Raw genomic sequence first — 24850 nt, forward strand, 5'->3', positions numbered from 1 at the left:
AATCAAGGGTTATGGGGATAAGGTGAGAAAGTGAGTCGAGGATTATCAGTCATGATCTCATTGAACGGAGGCGCAGACTTGATGGGCCGAATACAACTTCTGTTCCTACGTCATATGGTCTTCCAATCCCACATCGTGCCAACACCAAGACTGACTACTTCCTCCTCTAGCCTTGTCCAACACATCTCTACCACAGCAACTAACACCTCCTCCACGATCATCCTCAACACCAGTGCCCCACAAGGCTGTGTCCTCAGCCCCCTAATATACTCCTTACAAACCTATGACAAAATTCCCCTCCAACTTGAGTTTTAAGTTTGCTGACGACACCACCGTAGTGGGTCGGACCTCAAACAATGACATGGCGGAATACAGGAATGAGAGATAATCTGGTGAACTGGTGTGGCGACAATAATCTCTCCCTCAATGTCAACAAAACGAAGGAGAGTTCCTGAAGTCGATGGCAGTGTAGTGGAGGACATGTCCCTGTCTATATCAATGGAGACGAAGTAGAAATGGTCCAGAGCTTCAAGTTCTTAGGTGTCCAAATCACCAACAACTTGCCCTGGTCCCCCCATGCTGACACTAATTAAGAAAGCCCACTAACACCTCTATTTTCTCAGAAGACTAAGGAAATTTGGCATGTCTGCAACGGCTCTCACCAAGTTTTAAAGATGCACCATAGAAAGCATTCTTTCTGGTTGCATCACAGCTCGGTATGGCTCCTGCTCTGCCCAAGACGACAAGAAACTACAAAAGGTCATGTAGCCTAGTCCATCATGCAAACCAGCCTTCCATCCATTGACTCTGTCTACACTTCCCATTGCCTCAGAAAAGCAGCCAGCATAATTAAGAACTTCACCCATCCCAGACATACTCTCGTCCACCTTCTTCCATCAGGAAAACGATTCAAAAGTCTGAGGCCACGTACCAACTGACTCTAGAACAGCTTCTTCCCTGCTGCCTCAGACTTTTGAATGAACCTACCTCGCATTAAGTTGATCTCACGCTACACCCGAGCTATGACTGTAACACCATATTCTGCACTCTCTCCTTTCCTTCTCTATGTATGGTATGCTTTGTCTGTATAGCACTCAAGAAACAATACTTTTCACTGTATACTAACATATGCAACAATAATTAATCAAATCAAGAGTGTCAACCATCTGACAGTAGCTGATGTTCAGTTCTATTTCCATTACCTGAACATTCTTTTGCTGTGTGCTCAGCAAGCCCTGAACTTAATAGCTGCAATTGCAACAAGGTGCAGGCGACTTCATGACACATTCACACATGATCAACTGGATGGCCATCCACTCTGCCCAAGGCACAAATACACCAATAAACAATGTGGATTTTATGTACTGCTTTTAATGCAATAAGATGCCTTAAGGAGCTTCACAGCAGAATTAGAAAACACAACTTGACACAGCCACATATGGACATATTAGGGCAGATAACCTAAAGCTTTGTCAGATAGGTAGGTTTTGGGGCATTTTAAAAGTCAAGGCGCCAAGACGTTTAGGGAGGGAATTCTGGGGCTTTGCACTTCGGCAACTAAATACAGCACCATCAATTAAAATCGGGAATGCTCTAAAGGTCAGAATTAGAGGGTTGTGGAGCCGGATGGGATTATCGAGATAGGGAATGAGTTTTAAAAATTGATGTGTTACTCAACTGTTGAAGTTGTATGAGACATTGGTAAGGCCACACTTGGAATAATGTGAGCAGTTCTGGTCACCCTATTATAGAAAGGATATTATTAAACTAGAAAGAGTGCCGAAAAGATTTACTAAGATGCTACCGGGTTGATAGTTTGAGTTATAAGGAGAGGTTGGATAGACTGGGACTTTTTTCTCTGGAGTGTAGAAGGCTGAGGGATGATTTTATAGAGGTCGATAAAATAATGTGGGGCACAGATCAGCTTGATAGTCGATATCTTTTCTCAAAGGTAGGGGTGCCTAAAACTAGAGGGCATAGGTTTAAGGTGAGGGGAGAGATATAAAAGGGGCAATTTTTTCCACAGAGTGTGGTGAGTGAGCTGCCAGAGGTAGTAGTAGAGGTGGGTACAATTTTGTCTTTTAAAAAGCATTTAGACAGTTACATGGGTAAAATGGGTATGGAGGGATATGGGCCAAATGCGGGCAATTGGGATTAGTTAGGGGTTTAAAAAAAAAGGCCAGCATGGACAAGTTGGGCCAAAGGGCCTGTTTCCATGCTGTAAACCTCTATGACTCTAACTGGGAATCAATGTAGGTCAGTGAGCACACTGAATAGGATTGAGTATGAATTAGGAGCTAAAGAGCAAAGCTTTGGATGTCAAGTTTATCGAAGAAAGAATGTGGGCTACTGGCCAGGACTGCAACAGTCAAGTCTAGAGGTAACAAAGGGATGTGTGAGGATTTCAGTAGATGAGCTGTGGTAGAGATGGTGTCGGGAAATGCTAGAGGAGGAAATAGTCAGTCTGGTGTTGGCATGATGTGTGATTGGAAGACATTATAACGCAGGAACAGAAGTTGTATTCGTCCCATCAATCTGCTCCGCCATTCAATTACATCATGATTGATAATCCTCGCCTCACTTTCCCATCTATCCCCATAATCGTTGATTCCCTTACTGAGTAAAAAATCTATCTCAGCCTTGAACATACTTAACGACCCAACCTCTACAGCCCTCTGCGGGAAAGAATTCCAGATTCATGACCCTGAAAAGAAAGTAGTCATCTCTACCTTGAATGAGCAAATCCCTTACATGTCCTCTGGTCTTAGACTGTTCCACAAAGGGAAACAACCTCAACATTTACCGTCAAACCCCCTAAGAATCCTATATGTCTCAATAAGATCACCTCTCATTCTTCTAAACTCCAATGAATACAAGCCCAACCTACTCAACCTTTCCCCATAAGAAAATCCCTCCCTACCTAGGATCAACCCAGTGAACCTTCTCTGGACTGCCTCCAATGCTGGTTGTCTTTCTTTAGATAAGGGGACCAAAGCGATTCCAGGTGTGGTCTAACTAATTAAGACTTCCCTATTTTGTACTCCATTCCATTTGCCTTCCCTATTACCCAAACTTGCTTGTTAGTTTTGTGGTTTACACACAACCCCTAAATCCCTCTATGTTGATACTTTCTGCAATCTATTTAATATTCAGCTCCTTTATTCTTTCTACCAAAGTGCATAACTTCACATTTTCCTATATTATACTCCAACCGCCAAGTTTTTGACCACTCAACGTGGCTATATCCTTCTGTAGACTGTGTCATCCTCACCATTTGGCTTCCCAGCTGTGTGCCATCCACAAACTTGGCAGTAATATATTCACTTCCCTCATCCAAGTCATTAATATATATGTAAATAATTGTGACCTCAGCACTGATCCCTGTGGCACTCCACTCGATACAGGTTGCCATCCTGAAAATGCCCTTCTCATCCCAACTCTTTCTTCTATTAGCCAATCCTCTATGCTAATATACTATCTCCAACATCATAGGCTTTTCAGTCTTTTATGTAATACCTTATCAAATGCTTCTTGCAAATCCAAGTATATTGTATCCACTGATTCCCTTTCATCTATCCTGCTCGCTACCACCTCAATTTGTCAGACATGATCTCCCCTTCATGAAGTCATGCTGACTCTGCTTGATATTATATATTTCTAAATGCTCTATTAGCCTTTATAACGGACTAACATTTTCCCAGTGACAGATGTTAAGCTAAAAAAGCCTATAATTAGCTGTTTTTGTCTCCCTCATATTTTGAATAAGGGCAGTTTTCCAATCCTCTACACACTCTTCTCATTCACTTTGGCCTCTTTTATATATTTAAAAAAGCTCTATTTTCATTTACTTGCTAGTTTACCTTCATTATTTTCTCCCTCTATTATTTTTTGGTCTTTTGTTGGTTTTTTTAAACCTTTCCCAATCCTCTAGCTCACCACTAATTTTGCCACATTGCTGTCTTTTTTTGTTCTTTTAATAATCCTCAACTTCCTTGGTTAATCATGGTTGACTTATCCCGTCCTAGAGTTCTTCTTCCTCTCTGGGATATATCTTTGTTGTGAGTCACAAACCATTTCCATAACTATCTGCAATTGCTCATCATCTCCAGGTCAAATATGATTGCAAACAACTCAAAATGAGGAATGGAGTCAAAGCTTGGGGACAACATTGCAGTGGGGACCAAAGACTGGCTTCAGTCTTCCCATTATTTAACTGTAGGAAATAATTTCTCATCTAGTACTGCGTTTCGAACAACGTTTATAGTTTAGACAGTGGAGGGGGCAGGGGGTCGAGAGAGGTAGCAGTGAGGTAAAGCCGGATGTCATTAGCGCACATCTGAAAACTCATGCTGTGTTTTCAGATATTTCACCGAGGGCAGCATAGAAATCATAGAAACCCTACAGTGCAGAAGGAGGCCATTCGGCCCATCGAGTCTGCACCGACCACAATCCCACCCAGGCCCTACCCGCTAATCCCTTTTTTTACCCGCTAATCCCTCTAACCTACGCATCCCAGGACTCTAAGGGGCAATTTTTAACCTGGCCAATCAACCTAACCCGCACATCTTTGGACTGTGGGAGGAAACCGTTCGTTGTGAATGAGAAAGTGGAGGGGTCCAAGTATAGATCATTGGAAGATGCCCAAGCTAACTATAATGGAGCAGGAAAGGAAGCCATTACAAGTGATTCTCTGACCACAGTTAGATAGCTATGGATGGAACCAGGTGAGTGCAGTTCCACCCAAACACTGAAAAGGCGTTGGGAGATACTCAACCATGTAAAAAGGTGCAGACAGCTCAAGGAGGGATAGTTTACCTTTAACCAGTCACACACATCATCTATTATATTGATGGGGAGTCTTTTCAGTAGTGTGGCAGGTCAGAAGCCCGATCAGAGGGATGCAAACATGGAGCTCCACAAAAGATGAGCACAGATTTCATAAGTAGCAACGTGTTTAAGGTCTCGAGAGGAAAAGCAGTTTGGAGTTGGGGCATGCTTATGCAAAAATAGATACGATAGCCTTTTTGAGGGGAACAGAGCCTGAAGAAATATCAGCTTACAATATCAGACAGCACGGGAACCAGGGATTAAAGTTGGGTAGTCAGTAATTTAGTGGAAACCAAGAACAATGTTCCTTCCAGACAACGAACGGTAATCAACTCTATGAATGGGCACAAAAGTAAAATACTTCAGATTCTGGAAATTGGAAATAACAAGACAATTTAGGTTAGGCAGTATCTTTGGAGAGAAAGAGAATTAATGTTTAAAATTGACAACTGTTCTGTTGAAAGGTTGCTGACTGAAACTGTTTCTCACTAAAAAATGCTGCCTAACCTGCTGAATATTTGAAGCGTTTTGTTTCTAGCAATAGCTCAGAATTTGAGGATCAATTTGGACTACCTAGAAGGATAATGGAACAAGGTCAGTCAGGATGTTAGGTTCATTTCCTATTTTTAGCTGGTTTTGGCAGATCTGGAAAAAAAAGATTGCTGAATGAGTTCTAAACTCCATTCCGAAATGTCTTTCCTGTGCCTGGGATCTAAACTGGTGCGGAGACTGATATATCAGCATTTGATAATCTGACTGAAAATCTAACCCCTAGTAACTGGAGGCAATTCTTTTTCAGCCTTCAGATTGGGGCATCCAAGGCAAATTAGTAGGAGCAATCCTTCACTAGAATGGAAGGGCTGATTAGGCTCCAAATTCTAACTCTCCCCCTGATCCCTTCAAATAAAAACCCATTGCTGCAAGATGGCCGAGACAATTTGTTCACCTATCGTTCCCCAGGCAAAAATGAATATAATGACAAAGTGTACCAACTTAGCCAGCTGGATAAAAGGCAATTGTTGAAGCTATTACTCTGTGAACCCGAAGCTGACATAACTCAGTTAAGGTTTAGATGTGACGCAGATGGGCTTTTTATATTGAATAAAACGTTTTAAAGTCACAAAACCCCCCCAAAAAAAGTCAACAGGTTTTATTTTGTTCATTTTAGAATTGAATAGTCAAGTGAGTGAAAACAGCCTGGTATTATATATATATATACACACACACATAAAATTTGCAGTCCTCTCACCAAGATAGAAAGTGTCTCGCAGCAGAGGAAGAAATAATTTCCTTAAATTGGCATTTGCTGTCAAACACACAGGGAAAGATGATTACAATCTGTCCGGAAAATCCCTTTGAAGTATGCCTGTGATTTATTCCAGTTGCTCCAGTTTGGTTTGTAAATGGAGGGCGTGAAGGAAAAATGACATTTGATTATATATCTGTTGTAGCTTCGGTTTCGTGCTGCATAAATCTCTCAAAGGTGAAAGGTGTGCAAACAAAGGAGGCAAATCAGAACGGGATTGAGAGAGGCTGGAGTAGGAGAAACAGTGCTCCCCTTGATTTAGATGTCAAAAAAGTGGCAGGAAAGAAAATGAGTAATGGGGAGCACAAGTTGTGGAAAATTATGGAAAAGGAGTTGCTGATGCTATATTTGCCTGATGCTTTGCTCCACCCCCCACCCATATTTTGTCTACCGCTACAGCTGGTCTCTTCCACTAACGTGCTATATTCACAACAAAAAAAAAGGCAGGAGCAGAAGAGGGTAGAGAGAAAACAAAAGGGAAAGAGGGGGAGAGAGACTGGCAAGGACAATCACGCTCTGTCTGTACACAATGCTACAGGAGATCAGCAGTTTATTCAAACCCATTTAAATTTAACTTCCTGTTAATTTTTAATCATATGCCAAAATGGGAATTCAATACTCCTGATTGTTAAAGTACTACCTTCACTCCCTTTTGGTTGTTTTAGGGAGGTAAACGTCAGCATTTGAAAGCAAGATTTCCTATTTTGCAATCATGCTGATTTTTGTGTCTCCAAAATAAAGAACAATTTCCATCTCTATCCCCATGCCCAAGACGGAGGTGTTCACTTCAAACAAAGCATCTGTGCCCCATTCAAACAGAACGGATAACTTGGCAGAAAATCCAACTGTTGCATCGTCATATTGCATACAATAGCAGATTCTGGATTTGATTAACCTTTTTTTTTGTTTGGCAAGTTTATTAGCAGTGAAGTCAGCAAGAAAACCGAGACATGATGATTCTGGCATCTTACATAAGGAGATAATTAGATGGCAAAACTCAACAGAACAAAGATCTGTCTGAAATTTGTCGCAATGTTATTTAAGGTGCTGTAAAATAAAGCGTTCGGCTCAGTTTTCACTTCAGAAGTAAAATGCTTGCAAGTGCATTACCCTTCATTCAGGTGGTTTAAAATTTCCACTTACATTTTGGTTGGAACTTGGCAAAAGAAGCATGAATACATTTGGTCAAAGCTGGTGCTGCAGTACTTAAAAAGCAGAGTTACATAGCAGATAAGCCACAACTGTAAACAGAACGCGCATGTTCTGCCCAGTTTGCTGGGACTGCCCCTTTAAAACTTAATACTGTGAACCTACTAGGCTGCATCTCATTAGTTTAATGGATTTTAAAGCACGACTCAATCCAACACTGTAATAGTAGTCTCATGAACTCAACAGAAAACTAAAAGCTCAGGTAACACCATCAGCTATCACAAATCAGGATAAAAATAGAACTCCACTCAAATTTATACAAAAAAAACTAAGTTTTTACAACTGTAAAGTGTAATATACATGGAGAACACATCGTAATCAGGAAACAAAAACACAGACTCTAACTAGATAAGTCTTCACGGTTTAGTTTAGCCTTTTCAAGTTAGTCATACATTTAATTTTCAGTCTTAACTGTTAGGATTAACAGTGGCCTAGGTGTCTCACCCCTAAAGCTGATAACAATTCACAGCAATGTAGTCCAAGGAACTACCAAGACTACATTGACCCACAGATATCCCCAGATCCTCCTTCCCAGAATTGTTGGATGAAAGTTCCTCAGTTCACATGGGACAGTCTATGTTCAGACAGATGTAACACTTCTCGGGTTTTAAACATTCCAATATACTACATGCAATACGTAGCATCCTTTATCAATTTAACTGAACAGATGTAGGTTCCGCAACGTTTTGGAAGCACAAAACATCCAAAGAACTTGTATTCAACAAATGGCTCAATGAATCTCACTATGCTTCAAGATTCTACAAGGCTAGTCTAATTTAGCATAGGAAAAATATTCCAATAGAAACTGATTTTTTTAAAAAGTCCCACTGTAAAATCTATGGCGTAACATGGGCCATTCTATTATCACTTGTATAATATCAAAGTCAATTATCTACCCAGTAACTAAATTACCAAGGCCTCTTCAGCACTTTCTAGGAGTCACTGAAAAGCCTTGTTTTGTAATGCATTTGGTTGGTTCAAATTGGTGTACATCAACCAACGCCTTCTGATAGACCTTACTAGAAGGTCAGTACAATGTACTGGCCAAGTCACCTAGGCTTAAACCAGACTGATATAAAGATTGGAAAATTCAAACTGAAAACTTCATCTTGAATGATTAATGCGGTAATTCAAAACATTTAAAGCTTCGGTTATCCTACCAACCCCAACACACTTCCTCGAGGTGTCACTATCATGTATATCAAAGACCCACAACATTGGGATGAAACAAGTAGTTGAAATGCACAGGAAAATACTGACTGCATACTGGCCTATTTGGTCCATTTTAAGAAAGAAAACGGAATCCACAACAAGAGAAATGCTCCACAGTAGTAAGCTAAAGGGAGAATTCCATTTACAGCAATAAAGCTTTGGAGCCCATTTTAGATCGTATTTGAGCCAACGTTTGTGTAGAAAGTCTTGTAAAAGTGAAACAGGTGGAAATCTACAAAAAATAAAATTAGCCAGAGCACTTTATAGATCCAGTTTATAGATTATTTTCTACATCGTTGCAAGAATATTTCGGAGTGAACTATAGGTTTAACTTAAAATTTGGGTAACCAAAGCTCTGTTGCAGCATAAGAAATATCTTTTCTTTATTGATAACTTAACCGTCAAGACTATATTGATCCCCAGATATCAATTGGATGACCGTATTCCCCCTGCCCCCCCCAACAAAAGCATCAATACAATTTATAATACAAATCCATCAGTACAATATTTTTGTGAAAAATTGCCATTTAATTGACTGTGTACTATCTCAAAACCCATACATAAAGGAGATGTAGTGTACAATATATTACAGAAGAGCACCAGTACGTGCACATTCAAGTCAAGTTCTTTTAGTAAGAACTACTAATCCCCGATAAGTACCCTAATACTTGTTCCATATACACACACACACACAATCATGCACAAAAACCAGAACAAACCAAGCTTTTGTTTCCCAAACGGAAGTTCCAGGTGTATTCACTTTTTATTCTCTGCAGCACTGCTTTCACCGCTCTATATAGGTTACAGTATAGTGATTTCAGTTTGCAAAATACACAGTTCTATGAACTTCCCACACAGAGTTCGTCACTCTTTTTTGTTGGAAACAGTTCTAGTAGGGGAGTGGAAAACTCGGACCTTTCAAGGACGACTACTGGGCGAAGAAAATGAAGTTGCTTTAAGGCAAGGTCTCCACAGTCTGTGAGTGCCTTATCCAATATTGTTCGCAAGTCCTCCAAAGACGGAGATGGCCCCGGTGAAATTAGAGGCTCAATTGCTGGAAAACCGCTGTGCACAGAGTCATTTTTGTCACAGTCTGCACTGTACTCTTTACAGTTTTCCATTGTCGATTCTTTCGATCCAGTGTTAATTGCTGACTCCCTCTTTTGTGAAGTATACTTTTTGCAGCGTTTAGGTGGTTCCCAATGCCACGTTTCATCAACATCATTCTCAGTGTCTTCACTTTCTTGAATAAACTTCAGAAATGAGGCTTCAAAGCCTATAGGCTTATATGTGGTCAAGTCAAAGGGTTTCTGCTGGCCATTCTGGCTCTGTTGGCCATCTTTGGTGCCAAAGAACGAGCCCTGCGTCAAAGTGGAATTTGTTCTCTGTGACTGTCCCTCCATTTCAGATTTTCTTTTCAAAGGCTGCTTTAATTTAGCGAAAAGTGGACCATTCTGGCTCATACTTTGTTTTGTTAAGCTTGTAATTACCCCTCCATTTTTAGGTAAAAAAGCCTGATTTGCATCATTTTCTTTGAAGCTAGGACCTCTGTTTGCCATCCCTGTGGCAGAATTGCTACTTACAGTTTTCCCAGGAAACAGAACATTCCCACTGCCCGGAACAGCATCGTTCCCATTTCCCACGCTGCAGTTATGCAATTGTTGTCCTGTTCCAATTTGCTCAGGTTCAATTTTATACTCCGTTTTAATAGGCGTTTCTCCATTTTGCTGCCTGAGAACACTGCAACCCGGAGTTTCCTCGGTTTGTTCAGAGACCAGCTTTTTGGGAAGCTTCAGTGAATCAGATCCCAATTTTTCACTGTGCGATGGATCGGAGTATTTTTTGCACACCAGGAGTGCGTTCAAGTTCTGCTCAACGTATTTAGCTGCCATCTTGTGCTGTACCTTGTAGTGTCTCAAAACACTGCGCCGACTCAGGACAACTGTTTGACAGTCATCGACCATGCATGGAAACTGATCCCTCAAAACCTCCGCTTTGCACATTGCAAATCCATGGTCTGTACTCTTAAGCACGAAATCACAACACCGGAGTGATTTTCTTGGATCTTTTTCAGAATCATCCACAAGGGAACCGTCCAAGGCCAAACAAGATTCATTTCTCTCCGAGTCTTCCTCTTGTGCTGCCGAGTCACTTGTGTCATCAGAATGATGTTCAGTGTCACCCTTTTCTAAATCCGACTCCAATTCAGCTGCTTTTCTGTAGGTTTTGCCATCAAGAAATCCACTGTTGTGGCCTTCAAAGTTAGACTCAGTTAGACTTGGTGCTGAATCATACGAGTCAAGATGCTTCTGGTATCTTTCGTAATCAGGCTCAACCTCAGATTCAGAATCACTGCTGCCATCGTCAATAAGACGCTCTGCATTGAGTCGTTCCAGGTTAGGCTCACCGAGTAGTGCAGAGCCACAGCTGTCTTCATCAGTGAGATGTTCTTGCCCAAATAGCTTATCAGGTTCAACTGTGGAGGAAGAGCTGTGGGCGGCCCCATCAATAAGGTGGCTGTGGTCGTATCTTTCCAAGTCAGGTTTACAGTCATACTGAAAGTTTTTACGCGGCCTCAGTAATATTGACTTATAGTGGGCTTTGTGCTGTCTTTGGACGTGGCGTAGGTAGCTGGAACGGATAGTGTAAGTCCGGCTGCAACCATCTATACTGCACTTAAATTGCAAGTCACCTGGGGCCTCCCTTTTGACTTCAAGATTAATCTCGTGAGCTTGTTGCAGGTGCCGTCTGAGGTTGCTGTACACATTAAAGGAAGCGAGACAGTCTGGCTGATTACAAGCGTACTTGCCAGTTTCACTACCTGCGAGCTTGTGAATTTCGCTGTAGTGTCTCAGAAGCACTCGAGGATATTGGAAGCGTTTGGTGCAACCTTCAAATTTGCACTTGAAGATTTTCTTCACTTTGGTATGGTCTTTCTTGGCATTCCCTTGATCTTCTTCTAAAAACATTTGTTCCCGGTTGTACTGATGTACAGTTTGGTAATGGCGTATCAAATTCGGCTGCCCAGTGAAAGCCGCAGAACAGCCCTTATGAATGCAATGATAAGGTTTGTGGTATTTATTCAAGATGTAGCACAAATTACTTTTAGCACCAATTCTTCTGCTCCCTCGACCTTCTTCCTTGGACTCTGAGTCATCTGCACTATCCGGCATCATACTAGATTCCATGCTGCCGTTCAAACGCAGCTCCTCAGATTTTAAAGATTCTGTGGATTCCGAACATTCCCTTTCAGTAGTGAAGGATTCATTCATTGTATTCTCTGAATCACTCCCCGTCTGGCGCCAACTTCCACTCACTGGGCCGAGGTGTTCACGTTCGTCATCCCCAAATAAATTAAAGTTTTTCATCTGGTAAGAAACACTCACTGGGTAAAGGCAACCCTCTTCTGTCTTAATAGGCCCAGCGTTCTCAGGCAAACTCAGCCTTTCAGCGACATTCTGAGCACTGCTCAAGTTATCTTCAGTCAGGTGCGGACTGTCATTCTCAGTTTTAATTAGGATATTTGGCACATTCAGCTGTGGATTTGTATTGCTAGGAACAGAGACACAGTTTATGTAGGAAAACTTTCCTCTCTGCATGTCCTCTTTACTGAACCTGTGCATTTGTTTATAGTGCGTTCTAAGATTTGTTTTTCTTGTAAATGTTCTTAGGCAGATGTGGCATTTGAATGGTGCAAACCTGAGTTGAAACCTGCTTAGCTGAAGAACCTTCTCCTTAGAATACTTGTGAGTTTTAACATAATGGTTGATGAGGCCATCTTTGGTCATTGCCTTAAAGGCACATCCTTCATGGTCACAGACGAATGGTTTAATGATTCCAGCGTCCTCTTTAGATGAAGAATCACTTTGGAAGAGCTCATGAGAATGTGGCTGCAATTGGGAATCATTACACGACAGTGTGGAAACAGAAGCATCGCTGGTGGGGATCGATGTAGGGGGGAACTCTGCTGAAGGTGGCGGAGATAAAGTGGAAGCACATGCCATCACTTCATTTCTAAATGCTTCAGATTTATCCAACTGCAGCTTCTGCAGAGCCCTTACAAGTTCTTCCAGAGTTGGCACAACAGGAGCACAACTGGCACCATTTGGAGGCTGGTCTATAAACCCCTTCATAGGCGTGGTCTCTGCACTACTCTCAGCAAGCAATGGGCATTTTATTTTGCGAGCCAGATGGCCACCAAGTGATTTGGGGTTCGAAAACTCTTTGAAGCATCTGGAGCACACAAACTTATTATCCTTAAAAATAGCAGGCCACTTGGCATTTCTGTTGTTCTTGGGCTTCTTGGCTCGCTGAGTTTTGAGCAACACATTTTTATTTCCACAAACTTCATCAACCGCAGGCGGAACGGATTCTCCTTCATCTCCCTGCAATGACGACCTTGGTGGTGCCTGCTGTCCTAATTCAGTTTTAACTTTGACTTGATTCGGTGCAGAACCTTTCAAGACATCTCTGCTGTGTTTGTCAATTCGCTTCTTAACCTTGTAGTAGTTTGGATGAGCTACTTTAATGTGTTTCTTCAGGTCCTTTGTCAAGGCATACATCATAACACAGCCATCTATGCCACAAGCAAGCTTATTTAAGGCTGTCAAGCTACCTCCAACCCCAGTTATGATTTTGTGCTTAGCCAGGCTCCTGTTAATTTCTGGATGAAGGGTAGCTGCTTTCATCATATCCTCAATGTCACTCAGCTCTTTAAATGATGCCAACTTTTCTAATGGCACAAGCAGATTTTCAGAATAAACACTCTGCAGATTGCTATTTCCAGGTCGACTCTTGCTGACAAAACTGGAATCTGCACTCCCGGTACCTTGCGCCACTGGGTAACAAGAACCAACGGGACTGTACTGTGCTTCATTTTCTCTTTTTACCATGTCTTGGGGCAGAGAATAGCTGCAACTTTCAGAAGACTTTCCTGCAATTTCATTCAACTTCACAGTTGCATCTTCTGTGGAACTGTTGGGATGAAGTTTCTCCTCTGCTGTCACAAGCTTAGGACCATCATCGACCAGACCTTCTGTGGTGTCACTCTCTTTTTTCAGAAATTTAGCCTCAAAATCTTCCAGTCTTGTTATACCGTGTGTTTGCAGGTGATTTTGAAACTCACTTTTCGAAAAGTAGAATTTCTTGCAGCCAGATAAGTTGCAGGAATAGGCTGCCTCTCTGTAATGCTGGGCTTCATGGTGATACAACAAGCAAGATCCACTGAAAACCTTGTTGCAACCTTTAAACGTACATTTGGATCGGAACTCCTTATGTTGTTTCCTGTGTTTCACCAGGTCAGCAAAGGCCTGAAAGCTTGCGTTGCAGTCCATCTGAATGCAAATGTAGGGCTGCAACCCCGAGTGTACTTTTAAATGGGCTTTAAGATGGTAGTCACTGACAAAATGGCGCCGGCAGTATTTGCACAGTGCCTTCCTGTTATTCATTTCAAGGAAGTGCTTTACGTTTTCATCATTGTCCAAGTGGTCATTTTTCAAATGGGCTGTGAGATTTTTGTAGTATTTAAATGATCTTAAACAATCTGTCCCTGGACACGGATAACTTTCTGTCCACTGTGACAGAGCAGTTTCGTCCACTTCTGGTTTGGACACATCACCTCGTCCTTCCTCCACTGAGTCAGTTCCACTGAAGATTATGTAGTCATTTTCCTCCACCTCTTTTTTAACCGACTCTTTCACTTCATCTACGGGAAGCTGATGCTTCGGAGGTGGACTCACATTTAAGGCAGGTAGCAGAGATTTTTCAGCTGCTTCTGCTTTCTTTTTCTGCTTTTTCTCTCTCTTGGGTTTCTTTATGTGCTCCTTTACATGCGGGGTAAACTGCTCCTTTTTCTTAAATTTCTTTGCACAGACAGGGCAGGAAAATATTCCATCTCGAATGTGAGTCTTTGCATGATGTACGATTCTAGCCACAACATAATCTTTCTTGCACAGCACACAGAAGAACATATTTTGAAGCCATCTATAATACCTCTCGGACATCACCTTCTCTTTCTTTTTGATAAGACTTTCTCCATCTCTCTCTCTTCCGTCATTTATTGTCTCTGGGATTTTGCTCATCTGATCAAAGAGTTCATCACCATCCAACTCCTCTTCACTGAGTTCATCTTCTGAAATCGCAGCAGCCTGGTCTCCCAGATGCCCCCTGCAATGACGTTTTAGAGTTTTCCAATCCCAAAATTCTGGATCAAAAGGCCAGTGGGATTTTAAAACCAACAAAAGTTCACAGTGTAATGAATTGGGAATAGGGCCATTTTCCTCATCATATTTTTGATCAGGCTGCTTATACAGCTTTTCCACTTCACGGTATGCATCCACTGTGGGTTCCAGCAGGAACTGAGTGAGTTGACAAGCACGTCTGACTTCAAGGTCATCTGGCATCAAACACGCAATGGTTTTACAAATGGAAATCTTCATCTCTGCATTTTCATTAGACTGAATACGAAGGGCTCCTACACACAGTTCAATAGAAATGGGGAGACCAGCTCCTTCTGCCTGCGAAACAAATAGAAAAAAAATGTTTCTCTTTCTTATCTTGAGGAACTTGCATCATTTTAGGGTCTTCAGATAACAATAACAAAAATACAATTAAAAGACAATATTGTGCACGAGTCAGGAATATGCCAATTATCCACATTAGACTCTTACTTTGGCAGTGAAGAAGAGGAAACTGCTTTACTTGAGGTAGAGGGTACACAACCAGTCACCCTTGTTACAAGCATTATAGGACAGTATTCACAGCAGATAGCTTGTTGGCCTCCTCCATAGTAGATGTTTGTGTTGTCCTACAAGCTCTTTACTACAATTTTCTTACATTCAACATTTAAAATCAAGAGTCTGAGGGACTGTTCAACATATTGGCACCTCAACAGTCTACATCTGTTGAGATGTGTCACCCAGGCAACTTGGAAGCAACTCTCCAAAGGAAGAGCCATATCGAGTACATCTTTGAGGCATGGGGGACGAGGTGCTTCAAAAGGTTCTTTTGGTGGGGGAGGAAGGGGAGGCAGAGAAGTGGGCATGGGTAGGAATGGGACCAAGACTGATGTTCGTGCAAGCAACATGGTGAAAATGAAGGAGACATAACTTATGAAATTAGAAGTATTTCCTCAAAAGAAAATACTATTGACAGGACAGTTGTTGGTATTCACATAAAACAGGTGTACTTTGAAATGGGCTGAAAATTATCTATTGGGTAGGAAAATTCTTATTTTGTATCACTCAAAAGTTGACTATGGGATATCTTTGCAAAGTCTTCGGCCTTCTCAAGCCCATCTAGCTTCAGTCTCAGGAAATGGTATGGCTACGGGTATGTCTCAATTGATGGTTGATTGCTGGACAGGCCTAGTGTCAGCTAACGTTGAATTTAAGATGGTATTGCAGTAAACAATATTTGAAAGACTTAGGATTAATGCAGATACATATCCAATTTCAAATTTATAAAGTCAAAAAAGAGCAACATTGGCTATGGAAATACGCTGAAACTACCAACTGACAAATGATTATGAGCTTTAATATCTTTTTTTAAGCAACTCTAGCAAAAACTAAAGCAAGGACATAAGAAATAGAAGCAGGAGTAGGCCATCTAGCCCCTCAAGCCTGCTCCGCCATTCAATACGATCATGGTTGATCTAATAGTGGGTTCAGTTCCACTGACCCGCCCACTCCCCATAACCCTTAATTCCCTTAATGGTTAAAAATCTGTGACTTAAACACATTTAACGAGGTAGCCTCTACTGCTTCACTGGGCAGAGAATTCCAAAGATTCACTCCCCTCTGGAATAAGTTCCTCCTCAACTCTGTTCTAAATTGACTTCCCCGTATTTTGAGGCTATGCCCCCTAGTTCTTGTTTCCATTGTAAGTGGAAATAATCTTGCTGCTTCTACCCTGTATAGCCCCTTCATTATCTTATATGTCTCTATAAGATCTCCCCTCAACCTTCTAAACTCCAATGAGTACAGGCCCAGTCTACTCAATCTCTCCTCATAAGCTAACCCCCTCATCTCTGGAATCAACTTGGTGAACCTTCTCTGTACCCTCTCCAAAGCTAATATATCCTTTCTTAACTAAGGGGACCAAAATTGTACACAGTACTCTTGGTGCGGCCTCACCAGTACCTTGTACAGTTGCAGCAGGACCTCCCTGCTTTTGTACTCCATCCCTCTCGCAATAAAGGCCAACATTCCATTTGCCTTCTTGATCACCTGCTACACCTGCAAACTGAGTTTTTGTGATTCATGCACAAGGACCCCCAGGTCCCTCTGCACAGTAGCATGTTGTAATTTTTCACCGTTTAAATAATAGTCCATTTTACTATTATTCCTTCCAAAGTGGATAACCTCACACTTACCAACGTTATACTCCATCTGCCAGATCCTTGCCCACTCACTTAGCCTATCCAAATCTCTCTGCAGACTACGTGTCCGCCACGCAATTTGCTTTCCCGCTCATCTTTGTCTCATCCGCAAACTTTGTTACCCTACACTCGGTCCCCTCCTCCAGATTGTCTATGTATATGGTAAACAGTTGAGGCCCCAGCACCGATCCCTGCGGCACACCACTAGTCACTGATTGCCAACCAGAAAAGCACCCATTTATTCCGAGACTCTGCTTTCTGTTAGATGGCCAATCCTCAATCCACGCTAACACTTTACCCCCAACTCAGTGTACCTTTATCTTATGCAGCAACCTTTTGTGAGGCACCTTATCGAATGCCTTCTGGAAATCTAAATACACCACATCCACCGGTTCTCCTCTGTCAACCGCACTCGTTATATCCTCAAAGAATTCCAGTAAATTAGTCAAACATGACTTTCCCTTTATGAGTCCATGCTGCGTCTGCTTGATTGAACCATTATTTTCCAGGTGTCCTGCTATTTCTTCCTTAATGATAGATTCCAGCATTTTTCCCAACTACGGATGTTAAGCTAACTGGCCTGTAATTACCTAATTTTCAGTGCAACAGTTAAAGTACAGGCACTACTACAGCTAATATTTTAAAATTCCAAGAGGTCATCTGGATACTTACTTCAGATTGGATAACTTTTATTAGGAAGAATATGTGGTACACTGTCCTTGCAATAATACCAAGCTGCCGACAACGTTCTAGGAAGGAATCCAAAGAGGGATCCATTCTCCGTTGCAATTTGCTCCAAAATAGTGTGAGTTCCCTTTGCAGAAAATGAAAGAAAACATTTATTTTCTGTTTCCAGAGTTAAACCAGAAGCGATTTTTAAAAAGTGACAGTATAACCGGATTCCAGTCTCACTGCATGCAGCCAAAAATAGTTTGTCTCTCCTGGGTATACTCCAGCTAGATCATGCACAGAAACAAATCAAGTAACTACAGAGGACATCTGCTTAACTGTTACAAATTTTCATCCATGATGACTACATGTGTTGAACAGGAACCAAAATATAACTTAAAATATTAAATGTAACATGACAAAACAATTCTGGTTAACTTATAAACTTTCCCCCAGTAAGAAGCTGAAACAGACAGATCAAATGGCATTAGCTTTGGTCTCTGATCTGTACTGAGTTAGATAATCACAACAAGAGAGTGACTACATTTGGCTCAAGGTTCCCTGGGTTAGGAAGAAGGAAGATCAACTCGAGTTTCCACTGTATCTGGATAGCAAACATCAGTTGAGGCTAGGATCAGAATCAGCTTTGATGCTACATATGGTTAATACTTCACTGATCCTGTGCCAATCTTGGCTCAAATGTGCATTTGTGCTAGTATAACAACTAAAGACCTTGTTAGATACATCTATTGGGACATCTTTTAATCCAGAAAAGCTGAAATTTCTTTTGTCTTATAACTCTGTACTGAGTACCAGAGGTCAATCTCGTAGGTTCTCTCTGAACTGCCATTGGAGTGGAGTCCCTTGGGCCCTGACTGCCACATTACAGCAAAATCCCAGCAAACAATTTACACCTTCAGCAGAGGGGGAACGTCAGAGATAATAAGCTACAGTAACTGTTTCAAAGCAGAGATAAAACGTGCTCAATCTAATCAGTTCACGAATACACTGGCAATCGACAGAACACCCCCTATATAATTTCACTGCTGCTGGGTCAAAATTCTGGAACTCCCTTCCTAACGACACAGGGAGTGTTCCTACAACACGTGGACTGCAGCGCTTGAAGGGAGTTCACTATCACCCTCAAGAGCAATTAGGGTTCAGCAACAAATGCTGACATAACCAGTGACGCCCATATCCCATGAACAAATTTTAAAAACCCACAGAAATACAAGAGAGAAACAACTAAAAGGGCAATGGAAACAAACACTTAATATGCCAGGCAGTGAAATACTTAATACACACAGTGCTAAAATCTCAGTAACAGCCCTGACCAACAAGTGTGAACACACATGCACACATTCATGCATCAGCTACCATGATTATGTAAAGCACTAATCAACTAAAACTTACCAAGAGCAATAGACACTTTCCTGTTGCAACTGATGGGTGAGGAACGTTGTACATAGGACGAAGGCAGCATTATCCTGGCCTTCAGACTCCAAGTTACAAATAATATCCAGTACTTCCTTGCAATCAACATGTGCAATCTGTCAGAAACAAAGTTTCAAATGTTAGAATGGATAATCTTTCTGCTTCCAATTTGAACATATTAACTCAAAGGTTTACTCCAAACCCTACTAGATAACAGACAGCCTCCAAATGCTGCTGAAAATGACGCTTATCAAGTTCTTTGCCTCATTCTCCAAATACATTAGAATATTGCAAGATCACAAGACAAATATAATTAAGGAAGCCCATTCAAGCAGTGTTCCCGAAAGACCCTTCAGACAATAATGAATTCCTAAAATGATCATGGATTTTTACTTCCTCTAGTCTGCCTGGACTGTTTCATGTGCTGATTAATTTTGAGAATGAAATCTAAAACATCTATCCCAAAAATGCCTTGCATGATCTTGAATGTGGATTTTATCCCATCATGCTCTCGTCGGGAGTCAAACTCTAGATTTGGCTTTTCTATGCACCATCTTAAGATACATTTATCAGAACATCTTTCAAACCTGAAAAGCTGAAATTTCTTTTGTCTTATAACTCTGTACTGAGTACCAGAGGCCACTCTTGTAGGTTCTCTCTGAACTGCCAGTTGAGTGGAGTCCCTTGGGCTTTGATGCCATATCACAGAGCTTACATTTTAACCATTTACCTAAATTAATCTATTATTTTTGTGAAAATGTTGTGAATATAATGGGGACCTACTTTTCCTGATGAACCTCCCAGAACATGGAGATCCAATTCTAGAAACAAATTATTTTCTGGTGGTACACATGATCAAATAAAAGATTTTTTTTACCTCTTTTGCTGCTTCCTCATTGGGTCCCATAGTGCAGAGACAAGTGAGGTAGATTTGTCGAAAAGCACCTTTTCTGTTAATTTCTGAATTTTCTGCACAACACTTTGCAAGCAGCGTGGCATCAAACTTGCGATCTGCCTTCATCAGATGTTTAATGCGCATCTCAAGGAACGTAGGCCCCTCTTGGATCAAGTAATTGTTTACTATATGAACAGAAAAGATCATCAGGCCATAATCTATACCTTGGATGATGCATGCTTGATGACTATAGCTTGACATTAGAAAAAAACTAATTCCCAATCCCATTTTCTCTCTTTCTAGTCCCAAGACCCCTCCTTGACTAGTCTCGAAACTACCCTTCATTCCAGCAATCTAGCGCAGCCATTTGGTACACAATTTTAAAAACTACTCATTCATGGGGTTTCGGCATCGTTGGCCAGGCCAGCATTCATTGCCCATCCCTAATTACTCTCGAGGGAGGGTGGTGGAGAATTGCTTTGTTGAACCTCTGCAGCCCTCATGGTGTAGGTACACCCAGGGTGCTATCACAGAGGTTGCTCCAGAATTTTGACATAGCAACAGTGAAGGAACATCGATATAGATCCAAGTCAGGATAGTCAGTGGCTTGGAGGGAAATTTCCAGGTGGTGGCATTCCCATACATCTGCTGACCTTGTCCTTCTAAATGATAGCAGTCGTGGGTTTGGAAGGTGCTGCATCTTGTAGTGCTGCCACTGTGCACCCGTGGTGGAGGAAGTGAATGCTTGTGAATGGACAGCTTTGCCTGGATGCTGTCAAGCGCCTTGAGTGTTTGAGTTGCACTTATCCAGGCAAGTGGAGGGCATGCCATCACACTCCTAACTTGTGCCTTGTAGATGAAGAGGCTTTAGAAAATCAAATGGTGACTTGCTCGACACCGGATGTCTAGCCTCTGACCTGCTTATGTAGCCACAGTATTTATATGGCTAGTCCAGTTCAGATGGTCAATGGTAATCTCCAGGATGTCGATAGTGGGGGATTCAGCACGGCAATGCATTGAATATCAAGGGGCAATGGTTGGATTCTCTCTTGAAGATAGTCATAGCCTGGCACTTGTGTGGTGCAAATACTTCATGGCAATTATCAGCCCAAGCATGGATATTGTCCAGATCTTGCTGGATTTGGACATAGAACGCTTCAGTGCAAGTCAATCCCCATTTCTGACTTTATGATGGAAGGAAGGTCACTGATAAAGGATCTGAAGATGACACTACCCTGAGGAACTGAGATGATTGATAATAGCCCAAATGCTTCTGAAGGAAATTGTTCAATGGAAAGCAAACCATTCCAGTTATCGAAGCATTGCAGTAAGTTAGATATTCAAGCACAATATAAGAGGCCAAACAAAATCTAATCAATCTATAGCTTTACTTCACTATCCTCCCAGAAATAAAAAAATATTCCTGTAAACTAGTTATTCATTATAACGGCTACACAAAGTGTTTAAACTGTAACAGAAAATGGTTCCTTTTATGCAAAAAGAAAATATATTTAAATGGTAATATTCTTCATATAAAATTAATAAGTCTTTTGAAAAATCTGTGTTTCATATTGGAAAAAATACTACAAACAAAAAAAGTTGAAGAGGAGATCTATGGATGGTCTTTTATATTCCACTATCGCTAGAATCTCAGTATTCCTCCAGGAGGCAGCAGCAGCAGAGGTCTAGCTTTGAACAAAATTGTTCCCATTGGCTTCCTGGCAAGAATGTCTAACCAATGGGGTTCTGAAGGAGAAAATATCCCATGATCCGCAATTTCTGACAGTACAAGACCGCTGGAAGAACGCATTCAAATAAACACAATGAAGAATGATTGGGGTGTTCAGGTACATAGTTGTGGGTAATTAAATCTTCTTGTCTACAATACAAGGCAAATGCATCTTCCCTCATATCCTGCAGGTTTACAAATCTGGCACAACTGCTTACAAAGACAATACATTCAGCAGTTTCCTCAGTAGCTCACTTCTTACAGTCAGTATACAACAGTATTGCATACTCATAATGCAGTAGGTTCAATTCTCTATCTGAGTTAACCTGAGCTATAGCAGCAAGTTGATGTGCTGCAATTGGACTAGATGCTCTCCAGACCATGTAATTTGAGTGGGTTGGGGGGGGGGGGGGGGGGCAGACAAGACAAAGGGAGAGACAGAAAATCAGCCCGGTGCTTGCTATTCAATGACTCTTGTTGGGTGGTACCTACGGTACCTAGCATCCATGCAATCAGTCAGCAGCTGTCAATGTCTGAAAGAGAGCAAAAGGAATTCTGCTACATTAAGCTGCCTATCTATAAACACACCCAAATTTTCAAATGGGAAATAAATACAAGTTAGAAATGGGAAAATAAAAGCAGCATAGGAGTAAAGCTTGCCTACATTTTGGAAAATAAGCAAGTTAACTCGTATTTAAATAGGCTGTATCAATTCTAACCCATGGCCGCAGAATCAGAATGATTCAGAGTGCACAGGCTCTTTGGGGAAGATATCCATTTGATCCCACTTCTCTGTTCTTTCCCAAACTTTAGGGAAACAGATTGATACTGTACCAGAAGACAGTCTTGGAGTCTATTGCAAGTTTACCTGCACTGGTTAATATACATATATTCTTACAGTTTCATGCGTTAAGATCAGCCACATCAGTAACCTTGTAAACAGGGCACAAGCCATTTGCTCACCATGCAAGCTTGATACTGAAGTAGGGTGCATTAAAGGCATTCTGCAGGATAATGGCTACCCTGATCAGATGACTGCTCACTATTTCATCCAAACTCTGGAATGGGGCTAAGGCCATCACTTTCAGCCCTGAAAAGTGCCCAGTCTACCTCAGATTACTCTGGATGGCAAAGGTAGCTCCAAAATGTGAGCAACAGTTAAAACAAGCTGTTTCACGCTGCTACTATGCAGTAGCAACACAAGTGGTATTGGCCATTAACAGGATGCTGCTGTGAAGCCAAAAAGACATTCTGCCTATCGCACAGAGTAATGTGGTACATGAATTTCAGTGCCAGTGTGATGCTTGGTGTGCAAGCTGTAGGTCCCAAAGACTGGCAGATCATAACTAGTATGCCCCTTCCTCTGTTCGCAAAAAGGTACAATACCCAACCAATCTGTACTGAAGCTCAAAACAGTGTCCAACACTAGATGCAATTCCATGAATGGACAACATTTGCTAAATTATTCTGTATGCTGAGAATTACACTGACAAATCAATTTAAGATGGTCAGTCAGGCTCAGAGTGGCACATTTGCACATACTGGAAATGACAATACATAGGGCCATGTTCTCTGCAGACAGGTAGAACACGTACACACATTGCACCTGTATCAGCCAACAAAATAAGTGACAACCATTCGTTGGTTCATTCCTCGGGACAATGCCCTGACCAAAGTCAAGGTGCTTGGTTTAAATTTCAAACGTAACTAATTGGCAGTTAACTGTCAATCATCGTCAACTGGTGCATTCTCCACAGCAACGGCTCTGCCAGTGTCCACTTGCCAACCAATCAGCACTTTTTTCATGGTGTAAATTTGATGGTTCCCTACATTGGTATTCTTGCAAATTGTCCTGAGTGCAAGACAAAAAAAGTCCCCTTTTCAGTAATACTCAAATTCTGTATTACCAAACTACTATTAGTCGTCATTATCAAATTTTCTTTAATAATAAAACTAATTTCACCATCCTTTCAATAATAAATTCCAGATCACAAATCACTGGCAAAAGAACCACGGGTGACATGAAGGAAATTTGCACAAGTCTGTGCCCTCTGCTTGTCAAAAATTCTATGACTGAAAGCACTTGCTCATTTACTCTTAATTCAAGATTTTAAGTACCGCTATCAAGTCTCCTAACTGCTTTACTTCGAAAGAGACCACCACCAGCTTCTGCAGTCAGTACACATTAAGTGAAGCCCTTTATCCCTGGTACTATTCCAGCGTTTCTCTACTACATGCCCTTCAAAACCCACCCACGAGGCTGGATTTATCTTCTATCCTTTTTGTTTTTGAGAAAGCCTCCGCAACTTCCACTCTTTCTTCCCGCAGTAACCTAGGATGCATCTCAAGCAGACAGGGTGACCTTTCTACTTTGAGCCCTGCCAACTATTTTAGTATCTCCTTTTTGGCTATTTTACTCCTATCCAACGTTGTTAAACTGCTTCCTCCTTTACTATCGCTATGGTAGCATTCTCCTTTGTGTAGGAAGGTGCAAAGTGCTCTTTAACAGCTCAGCCATGCCTTGTGCCACTACATTTTATTTTTATTCCCAAATGAGTGTTAACCTTCCACTATTGGTGCTCGAGACATTTTCGGGCTCCCTTTCATGTTAGCCATTAATCTGCTCATACTCTCTCTCTTTGCATCTTGCATTTCTTTTCTCAAATCTACTCTGTGCTTCTTGTAGTCAACTTGGCCCTGTTGTATTATGTACCGCATAAGTGCCATAAATTTATTTATTTTGTATAATTGAAACTCTAATCCCTTTGCCAGTTGTTTGCCCAGACAATTGTGTACACAAAAATAAAAGCCACTCTGCTTCATGTTCTGGGTCTTGAATGAAACCATGTAGCTGAATTCAGGCTGCAAAATCATTCATGTTATTGCACAGAAGCTACCAAATCCACAGATCAGATCCGAAATAGCAGGCTGGGTAATTAAACCTCCATTCTAACTTTCCATAGGTATCAATTAGACGCTCTCATACATTCTCAATTAGAGGTGGACAAGATGATGGGATTGCAGCCTCTGAACTCTGGTGTGGTCAGATGAGATCATCCACTGCATATCTTTTGAGGTTGAACAAGCCAATTTTGGAAAGGCAAAGTCTGACACAAATACCACCCATGAAGTTGTCTCTTGCTGGTGGTGCAGGATGATCTCTGCTGGCACTTTTGTTTGCTGGGCAGCATT

The 24850-nt window shown here is 41.5% G+C and overlaps 1 protein-coding gene across 2 annotated transcripts in view; it reads right to left on the reverse strand.

The window, feature by feature from the left end:
- Window positions 1-7048: 7048 nt before the first annotated feature.
- Window positions 7049-24850, reverse strand: part of rlf (RLF zinc finger) — a 68061-nt gene continuing 50259 nt past the window's right edge. The window contains exons 2-6 of one of the 2 annotated variants that reach the window (XM_078238151.1): window positions 22156-22191; window positions 19912-20114; window positions 19014-19150; window positions 17604-17745; window positions 7049-15069 (exon numbers count right to left, since the gene is read on the reverse strand). In XM_078238151.1, the coding sequence (XP_078094277.1) occupies window positions 9394-15069; window positions 17604-17745; window positions 19014-19150; window positions 19912-20114; window positions 22156-22162 (6165 nt within the window). In that variant the 5' untranslated portion in view covers window positions 22163-22191 and the 3' untranslated portion in view covers window positions 7049-9393. The remainder of the gene's footprint in view (window positions 15070-17603; window positions 17746-19013; window positions 19151-19911; window positions 20115-22155; window positions 22192-24850) is intronic. The other variant, XM_078238150.1, reaches the window with a different exon arrangement.

The sequence above is a fragment of the Mustelus asterias genome, chromosome 21, assembly GCF_964213995.1.
Source record: "Mustelus asterias chromosome 21, sMusAst1.hap1.1, whole genome shotgun sequence".
Taxonomy (NCBI): domain Eukaryota; kingdom Metazoa; phylum Chordata; class Chondrichthyes; order Carcharhiniformes; family Triakidae; genus Mustelus; species Mustelus asterias.